Source organism: Colletotrichum orchidophilum (genome assembly GCF_001831195.1).
Source record: "Colletotrichum orchidophilum strain IMI 309357 chromosome Unknown Scaffold_110.1, whole genome shotgun sequence".
Classification (NCBI taxonomy): Eukaryota; Fungi; Ascomycota; class Sordariomycetes; order Glomerellales; family Glomerellaceae; genus Colletotrichum; species Colletotrichum orchidophilum.
In genome coordinates this window covers 34,325-49,643 of record NW_019173066.1, presented here as the reverse complement: position 1 = coordinate 49,643, position 15,319 = coordinate 34,325, and the positions used below count along the sequence as shown (strand labels likewise).

General features: G+C 54.1%; 8 protein-coding genes across 8 annotated transcripts; 4 read left to right on the top strand and 4 right to left on the bottom strand.

Moving 5' to 3' along the window:
* Nucleotides 1-920: 920 nt before the first annotated feature.
* Nucleotides 921-2,281, bottom strand: CORC01_10788 (PA domain-containing protein; the record flags this gene model as incomplete). Its single annotated transcript, XM_022622415.1, has 2 exons — nt 921-2,153; nt 2,267-2,281. 2 exons carry the CDS (start codon nt 2,279-2,281, stop codon nt 921-923), a joined length of 1,248 nt encoding a protein of 415 aa, XP_022471053.1.
* Nucleotides 2,282-2,648: 367 nt separating this feature from the next.
* On the top strand, nt 2,649-3,267 carry CORC01_10787 (uncharacterized protein; the record flags this gene model as incomplete). The annotated part of the gene is made up of 3 exons (XM_022622414.1): nt 2,649-2,754; nt 2,801-2,879; nt 2,949-3,267. The coding sequence occupies 3 exons, from the start codon at nt 2,649-2,651 to the stop codon at nt 3,265-3,267; spliced, it is 504 nt and encodes a 167-aa protein (XP_022471052.1).
* An 81-nt stretch (nt 3,268-3,348) lies between these two features.
* CORC01_10786 (uncharacterized protein) lies at nt 3,349-4,132 on the top strand (the record flags this gene model as incomplete). Its single annotated transcript, XM_022622413.1, has 3 exons — nt 3,349-3,503; nt 3,692-3,791; nt 4,019-4,132. The coding sequence occupies 3 exons, from the start codon at nt 3,349-3,351 to the stop codon at nt 4,130-4,132; spliced, it is 369 nt and encodes a 122-aa protein (XP_022471051.1).
* A 1,494-nt stretch (nt 4,133-5,626) lies between these two features.
* Nucleotides 5,627-6,409, top strand: CORC01_10785 (uncharacterized protein; the record flags this gene model as incomplete). Its single annotated transcript, XM_022622412.1, has 3 exons — nt 5,627-6,069; nt 6,165-6,244; nt 6,294-6,409. The coding sequence occupies 3 exons, from the start codon at nt 5,627-5,629 to the stop codon at nt 6,407-6,409; spliced, it is 639 nt and encodes a 212-aa protein (XP_022471050.1).
* A 606-nt stretch (nt 6,410-7,015) lies between these two features.
* On the top strand, nt 7,016-8,922 carry CORC01_10783 (uncharacterized protein; the record flags this gene model as incomplete). The annotated part of the gene is made up of 4 exons (XM_022622410.1): nt 7,016-7,702; nt 7,789-8,204; nt 8,585-8,669; nt 8,770-8,922. The coding sequence occupies 4 exons, from the start codon at nt 7,016-7,018 to the stop codon at nt 8,920-8,922; spliced, it is 1,341 nt and encodes a 446-aa protein (XP_022471048.1).
* CORC01_10784 (uncharacterized protein) lies at nt 7,166-8,535 on the bottom strand (the record flags this gene model as incomplete). The annotated part of the gene is made up of 3 exons (XM_022622411.1): nt 7,166-7,423; nt 7,499-7,620; nt 7,683-8,535. The coding sequence occupies 3 exons, from the start codon at nt 8,533-8,535 to the stop codon at nt 7,166-7,168; spliced, it is 1,233 nt and encodes a 410-aa protein (XP_022471049.1).
* A 514-nt stretch (nt 8,923-9,436) lies between the features above and the next one.
* Nucleotides 9,437-10,978, bottom strand: CORC01_10782 (uncharacterized protein; the record flags this gene model as incomplete). The annotated part of the gene is made up of 1 exon (XM_022622409.1): nt 9,437-10,978. One exon carries the CDS (start codon nt 10,976-10,978, stop codon nt 9,437-9,439), a length of 1,542 nt encoding a protein of 513 aa, XP_022471047.1.
* An 835-nt stretch (nt 10,979-11,813) lies between these two features.
* On the bottom strand, nt 11,814-12,599 carry CORC01_10781 (uncharacterized protein; the record flags this gene model as incomplete). The annotated part of the gene is made up of 2 exons (XM_022622408.1): nt 11,814-12,356; nt 12,435-12,599. 2 exons carry the CDS (start codon nt 12,597-12,599, stop codon nt 11,814-11,816), a joined length of 708 nt encoding a protein of 235 aa, XP_022471046.1.
* Between the last annotated feature and the right edge of the window lie 2,720 nt (nt 12,600-15,319).

Here is a 15,319-nt window from a genome sequence, read left to right as displayed (position 1 = left end):
GCGGTAGGTTGCGGTAGCGGCCCAGGGACCCAGATGGAGGCACATCCAAACCTCTCCAACTTCGGCATAACGTGAATTAGAGAAGAAGGCCCCGGCTGATTCCTTTTAAGCCCCAGCAGGGGCAGCACTGAGTAGGCGGGGTGGACACTAGAGAGAGACAGGCAGAGGCTGGACTGAGAGAATACCTAGGAGCTCAGGTACCCGTAGCCCAGGGCCTTACAGGGCAGGGCAGAAGAAGAGGTGGAGACGAATGGAAGGGGACGGGGAGGGGTGAGGGAAGCCTACTGTGGTAAGGTGACGGGAACGATTGAAATGCAAAGGGAGGGTGGGAGCGAGGGGAGGGGGGTGAATTCTCTTGTCTGTGGATGGGTAGGAAAGCGGGACGCTTGCTCGGCGAGCAGGCCTAAAAGGATGGGATGCGGATGGCGACTGGCTAGCCGTACACCAGGGAGGGTAGGTGCGAGCACGACGGTTAGGTTGGCGTGTGGCTGTTTCCTGTAGCTCGTCGTGTTAGTGCCATGCAAGCACAGAAGCAGGTACAGGCGTGGAAGACACGCGAGCGAGCTAGCTCACTCGATGTTCGGAAGCGCAGCGAATCATAGTGACGCGAAGGGGTGTACAGCATGCTCCTGGCTAAGCTGAGACGGGGCGAGTGCAATGCATACATCCATCTTCTACCACCCATGTGAGGCTGTCACCTAATGACAACTGGCTTCAGCTGCCCGACGAGGACATCGAAGCAGCTTTATTTTCACAACATCCCTCCCCCTCTTCCGACCAGAGAGGGTGTCGACGCAAGTGTTTCCCTCGTCCTATTCCCGTCTTGTCATCAATCGGTGGGTGTCAGCAACCGTGGCCGCACCTAGCCCGATTCCTCAACTACCCGCTTTGACGCTGGACCGGAGATGGTGAACTCTTTGTCACTGATTTTGGGGGCAGTCGTTGCAGTCTTCATCTTCATTGGACGCATCCCGGGCTTCCATGCCATCGAAGTCGAGGCTGCCCTCCAGGCACAAGTTCGCGCTGGTGACGTTGCCCAAGCCCGCCAGACTGGCGTGGACGAGGGGGAGAGCCTCGCCGGGGGTGAGGGGCTTGATGTCGGTCACGGAACCGTTGCTGTAGAGGGAGGTGCCGGTATAGTTATTGCCGTTGCCGAGGATGACTTGAGCAGGGAAATCACGGTCGAGTGTGCTGGCGGCGACAGTTAGAGTTCGATGTGTTTGAGCTTCACGGGAGCAAAGAGAAAGGGGACGAGGGGAGCGAGAGCGATGGATGCTCACGACGTTGACTACGCTGGCTGCTGCTGGACCATTGTTGCCGGCAGACTGGGCGACAAAGATTCCCTCCCAGACGGCGGCGAATCCGGCGATTGACGTGCTATCGAATCTGGGTGCTCCACTGAATCCAATAGAAAGGGACATGACGTTGACATCGTCCGATATTGCCTTGTCCATGCCCGCGAGGATATCAGATAAGTCATCCCAGCAGACTTTGTAAATCGAGAGGTGGGCGTGCACGGCCATGCCACGAGCCGTGCCGGAGGCCTGGCCAACGAGGCTGGCGTTCGGCACGGCGACTCCGGCTGCGGTGGACGAGGTGTGCGAGCCGTGTCCATCGTCGTCCCTGGGGGACCTGTGCTTTACAGTCCTGTTGAAGAAGCCGTTTTCGTCGGAATTTGCGGCCTCGTAGCCCTTGTAAAAGGCCCTCGCGCCGATGAGCTTCTTGTCGCAGCGAGTGGCCGGGAAGTCATCGGTGGCTTCGCACTTGCCCTTCCAGTGGGCAGGGACGGGTGGCATGCCGTCATCCTTGAAGCTGGGTTCTTCGGGCCGGACGCCCGTGTCGAGCATGCCGACGATGAGGTTTGACTCGGGTTGGATCCCGCTGTAGTCGCCCCTCTCGTCGAGATAGCTGCTCGGGTCAATGTCGAGCCCACGACCGAGGAGCGAGGCGTCATCGAGACCCAAGAAGGCCGGTGTCCTGGTGGTGCCTAGGACGTAGACCTGACCGAGGGTGACGGATGAGACGTCATCCCGGTTTCTCAGTGCGTTAGCTTGGTCGTCTGTGATCTTGGCGGCGTATCCGTTCGTCGCGTTCTGGTAGCGGTAGAGCGCGTCGGCGGGACTGGCGGAGACGGACACCAGGGAAGCGTCAGGCTACGAAACTGCTTCAGTACCATAATAGTAAGGGCTGGTCTGGACCGGGCGAAGTATCCAGCGGCGCTGGTACGCAATCAGATACCAACATGATTTAGTGTGAAACTTCTCACAACGCCTGACGCCATGGCGGATTGTCAGTTGTGCCAGCGAATATGTTCGTATGGGTGTTTGTGCTTGACAGCGGAAGGGGCCACCACGGGCCACTGCAGTACATCTACAAAGCTGGCACTATGTGGATATGACAGGCTGGCCTGATTCACCGGTGTATGAGTTCCTAGATTTATGTATGGCTCACATGTAAACATGTATATTGGGACGCTGTTACGCCACTAAATCCACCGCTTTGCACTCCAATGCATCTAAGTAATCGATCAGGCGAAAGGAAAATCCGAGACATTATCCGCCATTGCGATCAGCTGACTGGATCCCATGACGTACGCTTGTCTTCATCGCTTTTCCCTTCATCCATAACATACTCTTTGGGTACAGAACATGCATCACAACACATCTATCATGATTGAATTGAAGGAAATCTGTGTATCAGGACGTTGCGGGCTTTGTCGTTTCGAACTTCAACTTGGCAACAAAATTATTGCCAGTAAGTCTTACCCGGCTTTCTGTACTTGCTATTCTGACGCCAATAGTACGGCGATCCGACACTGAACAATCTCAAACCTATGAGTATAGCATTCTGGGCTTCATTGACATTGCTCTGGGCATCGAGTATGTTCAGTGCCGTGGTAGATGCAACCACGAGGAGCAGAGAGCCGGGTGCCATGTTGACTGTGTCAGTATCACATCCGGTGCAAAATTGGCCAAGATTCTCGATGTGACATCACCTGTATTCGAGCCCTCGCCGTTGACAGACAAACGACGTCTACTCTGGCTCCAGTCCTGGCTTGCTCCGATCGTGGAAAGGGAGACTCGATATCTACCCAATGATATTAGCCATGATATTGCCGTCATGGCCCTCAACCAACAAATGGCACGCTGTTGGGCTGTTGAGTATGCGATACAAAGCTGCGCCGAGACGAGAAGCGAAGCCATAAAAGTACCGACCCTAGGGAAGATTTACGCTCAATATGTCGAATTTGAGGGTATCCGTGCTTGAAGATGGCTGGGTGCATCGCGGCCACGTACAGCGAGCGTCGGCAGGTCGGGGTTGGTAATCACGGGCAAGCTAGTGCCTATCATGAGCTTCAGCACACAGCAGCGTCCCATACTCACGGCGCTGAACTTCAGGGAGGTTCTTCATGCTTATGCCCAATGGACCGTCCGGGAATTTATGAACCCTGACAGCACCGCCGACGTCCGTAGAGGCCATGCCACTCAAAGCACGCGTGGTGCGTTCGTCTCGTTTGCTCATTGAGCTTGCCGGACGATGCAGGTGGCAGGGTTTGTATGCCTACAACCAGATCAGTGAGCTGGCGTCTACGTTCCAGGGAAATTCAGTCGCAGAGGGTGACACGCTGGTCATCAGAATTCGTATGTGTCGTACGCAAGCCTTGGGATTCACCGAATAACTCGTGGGACAGGCTTAGCGTCGGAGCTTCTGGCACAGAAATCTGCCTGCCTCAGCCGGACGATCGGACAAGCCCTCTGGTCATGTACGAGATCGGAGTTTTCGACGAGATGGTTCATTCTCTCATAACGGCAAATTCTACTGAGTCGTAAAGTTCCTGTAGAAAACCATTAGACTCGACAGAGTGTAAATTCGCCACTGTGTTGCCGAGAAGTGGGGGCTGTGTTGAGGTCCCTTGAGATAGCTGATTGACTGCGTCCTGAGACTCTACCTCTCGATCCTGGAGTCGGCAACTATGATCCGCCTCCATCATCCGGGATTGTGTCTCTAGAGATAACAGGTGTTTAAGGCGGAGGCCCCGGCGCCGCTGAGAGACCAGGATTCGAAGGAGGCTGCGCTGGTGGTGACGGCTGGGTTGCATGCCTGGCAGCAGCTTCACCCTCCTCCCATGTAATGATATAGTCATATCACGAAAGTCTAGGACACTCAAAGGCTATCTTCCCAAGTCAACAGCCTAATGAAATGCCCACAAAGGGAATCGATATGCGGCTCACTTCGGAAGCATCACATCTAAGAACCATTGATTAATCGAACTGTCCCCGTCTGAAAGCATAGTACATAAAACCGCTCTTTTACATCGGCAGAGGACGCTACATTGACTTTGAAATGCGTGATGTTTGACGTTTATCAGGTTGATAATATCAACTAAGCCTGAGGGGAGAGCAATCCTCTCTTGTTTTTGTTTTAGGGGGGAAAGGGGGGACTCAGCAGGATGACTTCTCGCCAAGACGTTTATCACGCGTTGTTCAAGCTCTCGCGCGCGGTATAAGTGTTGCAAAGGTCCTGAGCAGGATCATGACCTCTCAATCATGCTACCCGTGAGGTTCATCAGCTAGCTTTGCGAGAAAGCTTTTGGCCAAAACTCGGATCGAGAGATACACTTTGACGAGTTACTGAGGTGTGCCATCATGGCGGTGTCCCGGCACGTCACTGCTCTGCTCTACCAAGCTTATGTTTTGATTCCATGCAGCCTCATTTTGGCGATTCCGACCATGCCAATCATTTCTGATCCATCTTGGCCTTACCCTTGCCTCGCCCCAACCTCACCGGGGCCTCACCCTGGCCTCACCCAGGTCATCGCGGAAGGTCAAAAAAGCAGCGAAACTCACCCAGCTCACCCTATTGGCCAGGGGGTGACGTCCCGGAGAAGCTCCGAATGTCGATGCCATGGAATGGCAGATTAAGCTGTAATTGCCCATTACGTACTGAAGGAGCAGCAGCTATACAGTTTGAAGCGCCGAAAATGGCTTGCCGATAATCTATCGACTACCAATCCCATTGTGGTTCCCGGAGCCGTTCAAGCTATTGCTTGTTAATTGTCTTTCGCAATCAAAACCGTACTGATTCGTTGCCGCAAACAGGACAGGGTAATTCCATTTCGTCGATCAGATCCAATAGTAACATGAGTGGATGTCGTCGAATGGCTGTGGACCCGATACGCTAGAGCCACCGGGCAGGTCTGTGGAGACCGCAGGATTGTCTCGTCGTCGCTCTCTCACATGCTGCTCAGTCCATGCGCAAGCACATAATATTCTTTTATGAAGACCTCGATCTCTTCTGATGTTGCACACGCTGCATAACAGCACGAATATGAGAAACAACGTCCCTGCGAGCCCTCCAATGATTCCAAGTTCGACCGGCGTCATGGTGCATTTGTTGTGGAGAGCGTGCTCTCTTACTAATACCAAACTGGACAGATTCTGTGGGCGCAGTATGCTTTTGTAATTAATCTACATGTGGCTTCACATCATCACATTGGTAGAGTAAAATGGCGTCTGCTCATCTACATCGCAACTAAGGCTGCATTTGAGTTCGCAGCGATACAAATTTATCCGCGCTTTCAGCCTGCGCTTCCAGCTTCTAACTAACATAGCACGAGAAGCTCAAAATGGCCGAGAGAATCCGAAAGCGGGCAGAGACGAACACTACTGGAATAGAGCAAGTTCTTACGGTGGTCAAAGTCAGGAACAATGTCTCATTTTTCGCATATATAACGGCACCGCGATTTCCGTGGGAAGATGTTAGCTACTACCGTCATCAAGCATTCACTATGGTCTTTCCGGTCGTCAGGGTCCTGAGCCACTTAGCTGTTTTATGCAGTGCCGTGCGTCATGTGTCGGGAGAGCAGCACGCAGATCAGATCGCGGAAAGGGAGACTCCTCTCCAACCGCGCGGTTTTCTGGGGTCTTGCGTTGATTGGGGTACTCTCGCGAACGAAAAGTATAAGATGGCTGCGTTTTGCAGGACTACAACAGGCGATTGGACCTGGTCGGTGCTTGATTTAAACCATTGTATGGTGAACCACGACGGTTCTTTGATGGCGCAAGACGAGTAAGGCTATCTCAGAAGTACTGTGACGGGACACTAATTGGTTTCAGGGGATATTTCTTCTTGTCTGCTGGCCCCTGCTCGTCCGACAATTCAACGATGTCGTGGGCCAATTACAAATGCAGCACACAAGCCGACAACAGTGACGGGCGTCATGTTGATCACGGGATAGACCTTAGTAAGACGAACAAACTACCGCGCGGTCGCACGCGACTAATATTTCTCAGATTTGGTGGTCGGTAATGACAACGGTACTCTGTTCTGTGGGCGCCAAGCCTACAAGGGCCGTGTGCTCAGCCAAGAGCAAGTTGGTTGGTCCGACTTGGGCATCGTAGTCAGCTAGAGGGGCAATAAGTCGGCTAAAGTGACGTTGAAAGATTGTTGGTGTGTTGAGGGCGCCCACTCTCATCTCGGCCGTAGTACTATCGTCACAGGCCGTGGTGGAGAGTAGGCTGCTTCCTGATTGTTGAGGAGTGTAATAGGACATGCGAGAACGTAGGCCCGCTTGAATGAAGGGCTCGAAAGACTGAACTCGGAGCATCTATCAAGGGCAAGCAAGGCATCATAGGCGTCATGAATACAACTGGTTATCTTGGCTATCCAACAGCATCTATCAATGGGCACGAATGGTTCGCGTTCACGGCGCCAAGCGGGTGCGAATCTGCATCGGCCTTTTCCCAGGCGTGTCGCTGCTCAGACGAGCCGGCAGATTACAAGCTGTCCGATGAACATGATCAAATGTGCCGCGGCCTGAGGAGATGGCCGGTAGCATGACGAAATCACGGTGTACGAGCTAAAAGATATTGGCGGCAAGAAAAGCTGCAGCTTCACCAAACATAGTCACAAAACATCACGGCATGCGCTCGAAGTGAATCATGTATCTCCAATCAATCACATGCGCTCGATGACGCCCATTCCTTGGACTTGAGGTCGACGCAGGCACTTATCCATGAAATGCGTCAAGCTTCATCCAGCCCGTCATCAGAGTCCAGACCCAGAGGCCTTCGACGATGATGATATCAACGAGACTGAATACAAGACCTCCATCGAACAGCACACTATGATACGTCCACGCACGATCGGCCGAGAGCCGGGCCCTTCAATCGTCCGCCACATCATCGCGGTCACGCCGGCAATTCCGTCCGAGCTGCTGATATATCGCGCGAAGGGTGTATGTCAGGAACAAACACATGGGCACCTCGATGGCGGTGGCTATGGCGAGGGATTTGATGGCCGGTCTCGTAATCTTGCGGATGCTGCTCCTCTCTGCCTTCGGCTGCGTGGTCTTAACGCCGATGCTCCGTCTCCAGGCGCCCCATACGTGGCCAACAAAGGCCAGGGACGTCTGTTCCAGGGCCTGAATAGGAACCATAACAAGACCCCACCGAATAGTGTTGAAGACGCCCCACGCCGTCGCATACGTCGATCACACGGAGACGATGTTGGTAACCAGCCACAGGTAGAGTGCGTTGCAGATCGCCGACTCGACGATGGTCGAGGCGCCGGGACGGAGAAGGATGAAGAGCGCCTTCGCACTCGGACGTCTCGCCCAACCTTCATCGTGATTCCCACGCCTGCGCTTCTGAAAGCGCAGGGTGTTCCTCCAAAGAAAGTACGCCAGACCGAGGAGGCGGAGGTGAGGTTAAGGGCAAGCTGGAACCCCAGCTGCAGGTTGACTGTCGGCTGGTGCGACCTAACGTGCACTTTGGAAATTAACAGCAGATCGAGGACGATGTGGACGGCAAACTTAACGGAGCTGATAATGTGGGGCACATCAGGGCGGTCCAGTACTCTCGTGGCCGACGAGACAGCAGCCTCAATCGCACTGCTGAGCGCGCTGAATGCTCCGATACGGACGTAGTTGATGCTCGCGTCGCGGACCTCGGCCGGCATGAAGCCTTTGGCGACCGTTTGCCCGCCAGCCACGAGGCAATGCTCGTGATGAGCCCCAGAACAGATTGGTACGTCAGCTGCAGCCACTGCGCCAAGGAGACCTTCGTTGAGGACCTCGGCCACGATACCGGCGCAGGTGTACACGTCCATGGTGATGACGAGAGAAGAGTCGATGGTGGCAACCCAGAGCTTGGAGAGGGTGCCGTAGAGCGCGGGGAGCACGGAGGCGGCAAGGTCGAAAGCAAGTGCGCCGGAGTAGGTATACCAGTGGGGAGGCCGTTTGTTCGGGGACGACGCTGCCATCTCATCCCCTGGGAGAGATGCCGACCGCACGACACCTTCGGGGTCATTCTTGGGAAGCAATATGAAGTGGGATAGATTGCATGCGATGCCTGAGAGAAACGCATTTGCAGCTTTGATATGTAGTGGGGGGAGCGTCGTGGTCCCCAATACAGCTCTTGCACAAAGTGATCGTAGGTCGAACGTGTCGATGAAGCAGTACGCGGGTGCATCCGAGGAGCTAACATCCCTCGTCGTAGGGCAGATTCGCCTGTAGACAAATCTCTCTGGCCTCATGCCGTTGTGCCCGTCTTGAACAAGGACAACGCCCCCGATGCTGCAGCAGTGCCACCCGCGAGCTGAATGCCACTGCGCACCGTTGCGACCCCGTACCCACCAGCTCCGGGGCTCTGGAGTACAGCAAACACGCTGTGAGCCGCGACGTTACCGATAGCACTGTGAACCCCCGCAGCAGCGGATCCTGTGAACACCCTTTTGTCGGTCAAAAACTGGCGGCGAAAGCGTGTACAGAGAGAACACACCAGCAAGGCAGCCCTCAGCCCCGAAACTCGCCGCTGTCAAGGCAGGCGCAGCAACGATGCCTGGTGCTGCGGCAACGACTACGCCAACGCCAACAGCACGCCGCATGCCGCCGCCATGCCAGGATTGGCCCTACAGGCCTAATATGTCTGCGAAGTGGTTTCCCACGGGACAGTCAGCTTTCGGCCCACCTCGTCCGTAACCGAACTCAATGCTTACGCTGCTGGCTTCTGAATTCATCCCGTTGAGGACGGCTTCTCCAGGCCTGCGAAGACTCAGATGCATGGGATTTCCTAACGTCGCATAGACAGTGTGAAGGTGGAGCATACGACGACGATTTCTCCCACCGCCAGGCGTCAACGAGGCACGAATGGAAACCATGTGACAAGAGGCGACCAACAGACCTCGCGGGAATCGAGTGACAGCGGCATTTTATTGATCTCGATTCATTTGGCTTGGGCCGAACCGATTTGATGAGCTTTCGCCGCGAGTCCCATGCAACAGACGGTGGCTGACCGTCATGACCTGGCACTGCCTGGGCCAAGGACACCAGTGAGACGTCAATCAGCGTTTGCGCAAAGCGCAAGGGCTTTCCATCAGCGACCGCCGGCCTCGGCGAAAACATGGCATGCGACGGCGGGTTTGGTTGCCTTCTGTGCTAATGTAAAGCCTCAGACACTTGCGCCTTCAATATGTCCATCTGGCTGGTGACCTTCTTCCGAATACAGTCCCTCAACGACTCAGCCAGACTCCCTTCGCGCACTGTGTCCACATACTCTTTCACTAAATCGTCCAGATATTCTTCTGCCAAGTCATTCATGTGCTCTTTCATCGAGTCGCCTATGCGGACCTTGAGACTGTCGCTCCACGTGTCCATCAACAAATCCGTCACTTCGCCCGAGATCTCGGCCAGTCGATCCTCATGATCCCGTCCAACATCTTCCAGTGCGCTGGTGTCGACCCGGATGCTCTCTATATCCTCCTCAGCTTCTTCCAATCGACGCGTCAATTCCGCACAGTCGTTCTCCATATCGGATTGCCGTTTTTCAAGTTCAGCATTCCGTCTCCGCAATTTTTCGAGCTCATCTTGCACCTTCTTGAGCTGATTGTTCTGCTCGTGCCGCAGCTGCTCGTTCTGTTGTTCTTGGTAGTATTCAAACCGACGCGCCCATTCACGGAACGCCGAGCCAACATCAATGTCCGCGTCCTCAAATTCGAGTCTCGGCTTTGCATCTAGACCCCGAGTGTTTCTCGTCGAAGCCGTCGTGGACAAAATCTTCTTGGAGCATGGGTACAGAAGAGCGTCCTCGTTCCCACATTGTCGTGGGCGTTTGGAAACATTCTGCACACTACACGGCTGTTCGGTCACGCTGTACTCGGGCGGTGCACGATCAACGTGGGGACTTTCGACAGAGTCGGCTTCATCGTTTGAGGTCGCCCTGGGTTTCTGTGACCCCGTAACGCATTCGCCATACTGAGGGGGCGGGCCCTCACGACGCGGAACAATATCGAAGGCCACCGTTGAGCCATTTGACTCGGTCGTCACTGGCGTACTGGATCTGCTGCGTTCCCCGTCTGGGCGAGAGCCATCCTCGTAATCGTTGGGGGCGAGAATCCTGCCACCTTTCCCTTCGTATAGCCTCTTTGGATCCACCTTGCGCTGGTAAGCAAGGAGGCCATCACCCTCCAATCTTGGAAACTGCTCAACAGCCTCTGCGTATTGCTGGAGCAAAGACTTTGATAGTTTGTGGCGAGGCAAGTATACGCAGAATGATGGAGAGGCAGCGAGCGAGTCAAAGAGATGAACGACGCGCCGAGCCGCGCTGCCGAATGTTTTGAAACCAGTATCATCTTTCGGTACGATGATCTGCGATTGCATGCCACTGCGCAGGTGGAACCGTAGACGAGTCAAGTCGCTGGCGCCGCCCAGTCGCTGGCGCGCATCTTGAGGGTGTGACGAGCTTATGTCATCCCATCTGCAAAGTTGTTGGTGCAGCGAAGCGAGATGACCGGGCAGGATTTGCAGAATAGGGCTATTAGATACACCATCGGTAGTAGGGGCGCTGAGGCGGAAATAGACAAATGCTGACGACACATACGTGATGCGGAATGAGAATAGCTGGTCTATGAATTCGGGCTGTCGTCCGTCTTGGAATTCTCGCTCCGTAAATACGTCGACTGTCGATACCTGTGCTTTCATGCTGAAGATATTGCATTCGCTTGTAGTTACTCTCCCAGAGATCCACGCGTAGGAAGGCGCGGACAGAAACGAGGTTGTTGAGTGCTTACCGTGGTTGTAGCGTTGTGCGTCACTGCCAGTGACTCAGTCCTCTATGGGTCACCGTGGACAAGACGTGCCCTGGCGTGATCCCGATCCAACTCGAGGTGCATTGGGGGCTCCTGCATATGCGAGTAGTAGATTGACCAGAGCGACGGGTGACCAGATCCAAGCCGACGCTGGACAAAGACGAGGCTTGGATGAGTTCCGACGGGATTCCAGTCCTATTCGCGCAAAGAGTCGGACATGCAGTCAAGAGTGGTGGAATGGCCGGGACACCAAGGACAGGTCAGTCAGCCGATGTCAGCATGTGCATGAGATGGAGATGGGAGCAAAGGTCTAGTACGGAATGCGAAGCGAACGCAATATAAAGGAGAGCAGAGACCTAATTTGGGGCTGGGGAGTGGAGACCCGTGGCACTCGGTAATTTGTTATTCCGTCTATAAAAACGCCACTGGCATATGATTGGGCCCACATTGGACGGTGCGAGAGCAGTGAGTGACCGGAGAAACCGATGAGCAACAGATCTTCGGTGCATCTGTGTTTCAGAGTCATGTTGTCAAGCCCCGCTGGTTGACATGATTGGGCATGTTTTCCACGCTTAATTGCACCTCTCCGGTCCTAAGGGATGTGAATCCTCTTGGTCTAGGTCTGGTTGTCTGAGGTTTTTTCCCCCAAAATCAGGTTGGTTTGAAGCACCAATGCAGGTCATAAGCAGGGCTACATGCACAGGCAGATGCCGGCGACTGACGCTTTTTCATCCTGTCCTGTGCCGTAGTATGAATAGCGCATCGCCCAGGCTGCCCCTGAAATTCTTCATCATGGCCAGGCCGTGTCGGGTAGAAGCAGCAAGTTGGTGCTGGTGCGGCGACTCGGACGTGGGCGGACTCCGTGCCACATCCGCGCTGGTACGCGCCCAATGGTAGGATTCATCCACGCCCGAAGTCGCCTCCAGCGAATGGCAGTAGCACCTCTTGGTTTTACCCGCCGCACTGCTGAGGCCCCACCTTCCGATAGGCCAAGCGGTGGCGGCCATGAAACTTCGGTTCGCCGTGAGTGGACATCCTGGCAGCCAGACGAGACGTAGGTTGTGATTCTCCCAACTGCTCGATCGCTTTGGCTTGATGAGGGTGGACGGCAGTGTCATCGACTGCAGGCAGATGTGTAGGATCTGCGCGATTGTCCAAGAAGCGAAGTTGATAGCACGTTGCGGATAGGACCCGGTCGACAGATGCAAACTTGCCCGCATTTCGGTCGGCGCCACGTATCGGTACGAGAATTCACCACACCATAGCCTACCCTGTCGTGCGCACCAACATGCACGCGTCAGCGGGAACTCCTGAGATGCGATTTACCAAGCGAACCCAGGCCGAATGACCTCCAAGGAGCCCAAGGAGCCCAAGGAGCCTCCAAGGAGGACTTGCGGGTCTTGTCCTCCAGGATCTCGTTCACCACGGCCGTGTGGATTCATTCGTCGTCCACCGGGCGAATATAGCCCGAGACTGAGGCCAGTTCCGCTCTCGCGGCTCTGCAGGCCAGCCATTTGCGGATCTTGCTAACATAATTATGGTGTTGCTGGACATGGATATTCTGCTTCGCGGCACGACAGCCTGGAGCTTGTCGAAAAGAGCGCCCCGCCCTGTACACGGTGTGCCCAGCCGGCACGGTATTTGCGATAGCGTTTTTGGGTGCTCTGCACAGTGCTGTCTGTTATCCGCATGCCAGATGTGTATTTTAGCGCCGTTTTGTCCCCAGTGTACCTCCGTTTTCGTCTGCGGGCAACTTCATCGACTGCCAGCCTCAGCGAGTACATGACATGCATCGGCTCTGGATGTGGAAAGAGGATACGTGCGCCAAGTGAGCAGTGAACTAACACCGGGGAGACGTGTACAACCGGCCGATTCTGGAGTAGTGAACTGCAAACGACGCCCTACAACGTTACGTGACTTCAAGCCGATTTGTTGCTTTCCTTTCTTCCGAACCGAAACGGTTTTGCAGGGTCGGGCTGGGACCAAACCTGACGTCCCAAAGGGAAAGGCGACCTGGAGAAACCGCCTAGACTGTCAGAACACCAGGAAGTAATCAGCGTTCTGCGGCGAACTTTGTCTGCTGGAAGTCGGGCAATGGCAGTATCTGTCAGTTCATGAATAACCCAGACGACGGAGCGTCACACGTCCACATTGGGGAGAGGCGCTTACAGTAGCTGCCCGCAGTGAGACGGCATAAACATCCTGGTCGGTGGTGTGCACAAAGCTTCCAGCATGCCTGCCATGGGCGATACACCATTCTCCGCGATCCTCAAATATGTCTATCGATGTAGTTTATCGACTCAGTCACGTCTATCGCAGACCGTTTCGGGTGCTCATGAGTCCAATGCGAAGATTTTCTGCAAAGCCAAGAATGCCGCATGGACTTTGCCATGCAGAAACGTTACGGCGCCGCCTAGGACACTCCCACCCGGCATGCCGCATCTACTTCCGATCAAGTTACAAAACGTTTGGCCGATTTCCATGCTCGTTCAGTGTAACCTCGGGTATTGGGTTTGACGAGTTTGAAATAGGATCTGCATGTGCACCATAACACCAGCTGGTAATTATCATGAAATGCGACAAAGTTGATGCCACGCCAGCCTCATGCGTCTACTGCGCAACTGCGCAAGGCGTAATACAGATTTAGATGGTGACGCTGAACCTCGACCATAAAGGTCTGAAAGGTTCCGTGCGCCGAGGCTAGTCTATCAGGATGCCCAAGACCCAGAACAAAGGCGTTGCGTACCCCAAAGCATCTTGTCCGAACTGCAGCCTCCCACCGCAAGATCGTCCTCGGCCTCTGTCCAAAGGAAATGGAACGGAAATCAGTGAGAGGTCTTGGAAGGTTGATTTCAGCATGTGGTACGTTGGATCATTCAAAGTGATGGGAATGGCACTTTGGGGTTGCAGGCAGACCCTTGAACGTGCGACAACCTCTGAGAACTTCGGTCGGAAGCTCAGCAGAAATACTATAGTAGAAGTGCTTACAGTCCTTTAGGCATCATGACCTAAGCTATCAGGTATCAAGCATCACCGGTATCTAATAGCCTAGAGGCCACCAGACTTTAGTGTTGTGTCTGTGCGAGTTTAGCCCTTTCGTCAGATAAGCTACCCTGAGAGGGGAGGGGATCATGGTAGGAGACGGTGATAGTACGCATCTGCATGCTCAGCTCCAATACAAATTCTTGGCGCTCTTCCTTTTCCCATCACCGTTTCCACCAAAGGATTGCTGTGCCCTCACGACCCAACAAGGTATCTACTCCATGCTAAAGTCAAGCATGCTTTCTATTGTGGCAGACATAGCTCGCTCCGACCTCGACGCTTCCCAGCCATGTGATGCTTCAATCACATGCCTTCAGTATGTGGCTCCCTACAACTGGATCAACAGAGAACTAACGACTGTTGCGGTCCCAGGTGAGATGGTCGCAGCACGTTTTAGCGCGTAGTAACACTAAACCATTGAGAGGCATTCCAGCTCGCTGGGCCCCACCGATCGTTCCTCCATGAATGGCACCTGATGCTGGGACGGTATACATTGATCAAAACGCTGCGCGATGCCCAGACTATCCTTTAGAGCCTTTTTTCCGTGCCATTCGTGCTCAAAAAGCCTTGTTTCCAATTAAGCGATGTCGACATTGTGAGCGATAGAAACAACCTCCGGAAGCTGCTGCGCTTCGTGCAAGCATCCTCGTCTGATGGCTTCGCAATCAAGGCGGAGATTGCTGGTAAGAAGACGTTGTTGTTCACACGTATGGAAAAACAACCGACGGAAACCGTCCAGGGTTTCAAGAGCTTCGGTCACAACTTCAAAAGAACATATACGCAAGTGCTCGCTGGAAGCACTGGGCATCACCGAATAATATCTTATAATATCGGAGGAATGAAGTATCTCTTACGGCATGAGACGGATGGATACGTTGCCCGTGGATTCGATTCAAGCCCCGCTGGAAAGCAATCGGGTATCGATGATTTGTCTGATCTTCTAGGTTCAATGTCTGTTTCACGGGCACAAGAGCCACCAAATAGCCGGACGACTGTGGTCACCACAGATCACAAGCCCATTAATGTAAGGTCAACTCTCGAGATCAAAACCAGAGTTGCCGATATGAAGTTCATAATGGAAGACATTGCACCTCAACTGTGCTTATCTCAGACTCCGCTCCTGGTTGTTGCCTACCATCAAGGTAACCAACCAGACAACACTGCGGAAACTGGCATGCCTCATCAGTCTGAT